This window comes from Etheostoma spectabile, chromosome 3 (assembly GCF_008692095.1).
Source record: "Etheostoma spectabile isolate EspeVRDwgs_2016 chromosome 3, UIUC_Espe_1.0, whole genome shotgun sequence".
NCBI classification, from domain to species: domain Eukaryota; kingdom Metazoa; phylum Chordata; class Actinopteri; order Perciformes; family Percidae; genus Etheostoma; species Etheostoma spectabile.
The window spans coordinates 14659215-14664849 of record NC_045735.1 but is presented as its reverse complement, the minus strand read 5'-3'; the positions used below and the strand labels follow the sequence as shown (position 1 = coordinate 14664849).

At 40.6% G+C, this 5635-nt stretch overlaps 1 protein-coding gene across 1 annotated transcript in view; it reads right to left on the bottom strand.

The window, feature by feature from the left end:
- LOC116681765 (cytoplasmic dynein 2 heavy chain 1) overlaps window positions 1-5635 on the bottom strand; it is a 93137-nt gene that overhangs the window by 60334 nt on the left and 27168 nt on the right. The window contains exons 39-47 of the mRNA XM_032509679.1: window positions 4721-4944; window positions 4231-4346; window positions 2657-2856; window positions 2353-2484; window positions 1987-2119; window positions 1555-1762; window positions 1318-1447; window positions 755-910; window positions 327-586 (exon numbers count right to left, since the gene is read on the bottom strand). Of these exons, the coding sequence (XP_032365570.1) occupies window positions 327-586; window positions 755-910; window positions 1318-1447; window positions 1555-1762; window positions 1987-2119; window positions 2353-2484; window positions 2657-2856; window positions 4231-4346; window positions 4721-4944 (1559 nt within the window). The remainder of the gene's footprint in view (window positions 1-326; window positions 587-754; window positions 911-1317; window positions 1448-1554; window positions 1763-1986; window positions 2120-2352; window positions 2485-2656; window positions 2857-4230; window positions 4347-4720; window positions 4945-5635) is intronic.

Below are 5635 nucleotides of genomic sequence, written 5' to 3'. Positions count from 1 at the left end.
AAAGGGGGCAGTACAAGGTATTAACTCTGCAGGGTGCCCAAACGTCATTTTCTTGTTTTCTGTTATTTTGAAAGCGTAAATGATGGAAATAAAATATAAATTTTTGTGACATATTATACAAATGTCTAATCTGTCATTTGATGCCTTTTTGAGATTTTCCCATCTTTTCTTGGCTTCTTTATGCACGTTAATACATTTTTTCACCTGGGTTGCCCAAACATTTGAGCCCCACTGTATGTACGGTGTGTGTGTGTGTGTGTGTGTGTGTGTGTGTGTGTGTGCGTGCGTTCACATGCATGCATGCATCTCTGCTTGTGTGTAATTACCCCTTTCCGCAGCCCTCTGGCCCTACCACCATGAAGGGCTGCCTGTGCTGAGAAGTGAGCCACGGGAAGAAGCAATGCAGACCTCTCTGCATGTCTGGAGTCTCAATAACCGGTAGCGTGTGTATATGAGAGAGCTGTTCCAGTGAGAGACCTTCAGGAGGTAGGAATTTATAGGCTGCTAGGTGGCCCCTGTCATAGTCATAGTAGGTATCGAGTGTTTTTTTGGTGTCAGGAGGGCTTTCCCTAGCCCAGCTCAGCAACTACAGAAGTACAAAGAAATATTAGATGTGCATGTTTTATCAGTTACAGCTAAGACGACTTACTGTACAGGTCTTTAAGTTTGACACATTAATAAAATATCAAATCTAAAATTAAACTATTCTTATGGTCACCCGCTGCCCATGTAAAAAACGCACAGGGGTCCTCACCTCTTTGGAAAACTCCTGTCTTGTTTTGAGGTTGAGGTTTCCTCCCAAACCCCTTAGAAGACCAACGATGAACTGACCTCTCTCTGTCACACCATTGAGGTGTGACAGACCATTGAACACTGTACCCACTAGACTAGTCTCCACCACAAAGTCATTCTGATGAAAACAGAGAAGAAAAAAGGGGATATACAAGTTTGAATTAAAAATCAACAAATGATTTAGAATAAATGGGGTGAAAAGAAGAGAAAAACACTATGTGTTACTTAACTAAACAGGACCTGATAACTAAAGCCAGCTGATTTTTATGAATTCATCACACTCTCATAATGTCAGCAATTAAATCCAATATAATGAACACTGGTCAGTATAAGTTGACGTCATTTATTCAGTAAGTCATAGTTTAGTCACCAATATGGCCATGTGTTGACATACACAGAAAACATTGCTACATGTTCAATGCATGCAATGTGTGCATGTCAAAAAGGGTGTTTTAAATTCAGCACAATGACACATTTTGATTGTTTTTGAGCCAGTGTTTAGAAGTAAGATAGGACAAAGGTTACCTGTTTGAGGACCCAGTCCAGGGCTTGTTGAAAGTAGTCCCCAAGCCAGTTTTCTAGGTTACTGCAACACTCCTCTGGCTGACCCTTTAACCACGACTTCACTAAGGCTCCCACATCAATGTCCTCATCGCTAAAGTTAGAAATGGGGCAAAAGGGGAAGTAAAAACAGTGAGACAAGCTAGTTACAATAGATGGAACTTAGTACACTTAAAGCCCCGTCTGCATAGGCTGACTGACCTGAGAAAGATCATTCCCATGCGGGATATGGTGGCTGGTGAGGCACAGCTAAGGTCGTGAGTCTCAAACAGGAAGTTAACATTTGGTCCAAACTGGATGCGTTCTCCACTAGGCATGGTTAACAGCCGATTATCATCAAGCACAGAGTTCAGACTCTCAATCCACTCTGGGTCGATGTCACCGTCACACACAATCCATGAGCTCACCCCTAGAAAACACAAAAACACGATTACATATATAATCTAGTACATCAACCTCAATACATACAGTGCGGACTATACCAAATGTTTAGGCTTACTGTATCTAGTCCTTGTAAAGTATAGTGGTCTACTTTAACTTTTCCAGTTAATGTAAGTTTTTAAAAGTCTTTTTAAGCAAGACAGATGTTGCAAATAGGTCATTGATAATCTAAGGGGTGTCTCTCTTTCTTACCTTGTGGTTCTCTGACCACAATCCTGGCACTATGTGTGAGTACGCCATCAGCCCATTCTCTGGTGTCCATGTCTATATGTCCCAGCAGCTGTTGCCTGGGCATGGCCTTAGGATTCATTGTGTACTGCTTCACCTGCAAAAATAGAGCATTGTGTCACTTTTTTTTTTAACTGACCCATAAATTCTCAAACACATGCCTTTTTTATAATCTTTCATAAGCCAAATCATTTTGAAACCTAAGCTTTACAAAATGTAAATTTACAGCATTTTTAATATATTATTACAAGTTTTACAATGAATTAGGTTTAATAAAGAGTATGTCTCCATGAATGAAAATCCAGGTAGGCGGGTTTGTCTCTTACTCACCACTTTGCCTGTCTTGCTGAGAGCAGCCCTAAGCATCCTCCAGAGTGTAGACTTGCCTGCTCCGCTTGGCCCCACGATGACTACGCCCATGCGTTGTCTCAGCTGTTCATTCAGCTCCAATGCCTTTTTCAGCTACACAGAGGAAAAGCAGTCAGCAATGAATCAAAGATGTTTACACCACCTAACCAACTATACAACTGTTCTGTTAATGTTAAAGACTTTTCGCAGAATAGTGTGTATGTCATGTATCATGACAATAATATGTGTATAGGCAGCTAATAAATCAGTGTCTTTGTACACACACCTGGCTGGGTATAAGTTCAAGTTGTGCCTCCTGGTAGACTTGTTCCAGTGCATGCATTAGTATCTGGTCCTCCATATCGGTGAAATTAACCCCAGAGAAGACATCTCTGACGAGAGCATCAAACCGAGAGCAATCGGAAAACGTCAGCTTGGACATGGTGTTCAGTCTCAATGCCTGCACCACCAGACTACTCTCCTGAACTGCATGTAGATGAAAAAGATGTATTTATTTAAATAGGATAGGCATGTAAAAAAAACTTTAATAAGGATACAACTAAAAATATGAAATTGCTTTATACTTGTGCAAAATGATTATATGCTAAAAGAGAATCAAAGAAATAACACAAGGTTGATGGAGAAAAACACAATTATCATGTCCAGTTAATATTCTTCTGCTCCTGCACATGATCCCTGTTATACAAGTGCTAAGGAACAAATGTGTTGCAGAAAGCAACACTTGGCCAGACTACACACAGAGAAACCTTGAGGATTCATCAACAGGTGCTGTGTGTGTATACAATCAAGGTGTGTATGTGTCGGTGTTTGTTAGAAAAAATAAAGGGGGGGGCAGAAGGATTTGAAAGAGTGAGTGGGATGTGTTAAAAAAAAAATCAGAAGAAAATTAAGAGAGAGATATGAGCGAACGCATTGAAAAACAGCGACATGAAGGGAAGATGGGGGTGGGAAACAGAGGGCAGCGAGAGAGAACAAGTGAGATGAGAGCATCATCGACAACCAGGAATCAGAGGTAGAGCTACCAAGAGGTCATAGGGAGGTAGAGAAATAGGTACTGAAGAAGTAAACAACTGAACTCTGGCAAAGTGACAGAAAGAAGAAGGACAAAAGTACAGACAGGCAAAAAGCCAAAGGGAAGAAAGTGTTTTAAGGGGAGAAATATGGACTAAGCGGCAATTGATGGCATGTCTGTATTAGAGGATTTAGAGGGCAAGGACAGCCAGTGTACAGAGAGGAAGTGCTGGTCAATAAAACCTTTTGATGTTCAAGTACACTCATGCATGGTGTTTCTCAAACTGCAGGATAAGCATCTCCAAACCACCTGCATTTTCACTTTCACCTTATCCTCTAATCCTTTTCATCAGCTTTCTATTTCTGAGGTCAGAAGCTTATTATCAGTGCAACCATTTCAACACTTCTCAGGGGACACGTTTTAGAGACACTTTCACCAAATGACCAAAAACTACGCTTTTAGATTATTGACTTTTTGTGGGGGGGGGTGAATTGTATTAGAACCTATGCAGGGGCATTATTAGTTATGTTAATATATTGTAGTACAGTCACTTTGACTGTTCTGACTGTTCTGTTAAACAATGCATATGTAAATATGAGAAAAATCACATGTAGACATCTTTTGATTTGAACCACTGCTGCATGTAAAATGGCCATTTAGTCTTTTGTAAAATTGGTGTTAATGGACTTAATGGACTTATTATTTTTTCCACCTACAAAGCATGAATACATTCTCTTCCTCCTAACGTTCTTGTCACTCTCCACTATTGAAAAGCCTCACATAAAAATTGTACCTTTAAACAAAAAAATAGCTAGCAGGGGTCTTACTCTTGTCCTTGTCATGACTCCTCCTCTGTTGCTGCAGGAGACTGCCACAGGCCTTTAGCACCGTCTTCAGAGCACGCAAACCCCAGTCGTAGTGCTGCTGGGGAGTCAACAGCTCCCTGAACACAAACGTAAAAGCCCATTTTCACACATATTCACACACTCTAAATTGACTAGATGATTGGTTGTAGTGATAAGAGGCGGGAGGTAGAGGATAATATATCCACAAAATCCATATATTGCAATTGACTGTAGTGGCAGTGTAAATAATTTCAAATAAATTCAACACCCACAGCATGATTTGGTTTGGAACACAAGAAAACACCAATTTGTGAACCACACTGACATAAAGACCAGATATGTAACACAGGTCACATACATACTGTATAGTTGGTACTCTGGTGAAAGGTTTATGGACAATGTAACACATCTTATAATCTTACTCCATCCAACCTCAACCCAAACCAAAAAGACCCAACTAAACAATTTCTACCTGGCCAGGTTAAAAATTGCAACCAGTTTGCGTCCCAGCATTTCTCCATTTTTAAAGCCCTCAGAGTAGAGGATGACCTCAGCAATGAGCTCATTGTCTGGCCTGCTCATGGCCACAGGCCTGAACAGCTGCTTTAGGTTGTCTGGAAGCTTCTGCCTGCCTCCGTATCCTTTTCCTGCTGGGTTTAATGTGATAAAGACCCCAGAGTTTGGGTTCAATTCCACCTGGATGACAATGGGAGAAGAAGGAAACATTATCCTCATTAACATGTGTTATATAAAAGCATGAATATAGTTTCATCAATTGCTTGATAATTAATGACCTGACCAACTTTTCCACTATGGATGAATAAATAACTGATTAATTGACAGGCTGATTTGACAAAAGGCAAGGACTGAAGCTTAAAGTGGCCATATTATGAAAAAAAAATCACTTTTTCTGGGATTTGGAGTGTGAGTTTGTGTCTGTGGTGCTTCCACACACATACAAACTTGGGGAAAAAACATACAGGTTTCTGAATGTCCTCAGCCTTCAGTCTCTGGGTGAGCTGTTCAAAATCTGCACGGCTTTCTACATAACTAGCCGAGATGAGGTGGCTAACCGTAGCATCCTAGCTTGTTATCAATGGCAAAACACTGCTACAACACACACAATTCACCATAATCTACAAAAGAACTATTTACATGTCCCTAATCTGCAGGTATTCCACAAGTGCGCCCTCATTTAGAAGAAGTCTCCCAGCTACTCCTGCCTTTTACTGACCAAAGAAAGAAAGGGTTATCTAGCTGATGTGATCTCACCTAGCTACTGAGCATGTGCAACTCCCAAACAAAAGAGTATAGAAGTGAGATGTCTCTGTAGCTAAAACAAGTGAGATGTCTCACTCTGTAGCTAAAACAGAGACCCAAACACACA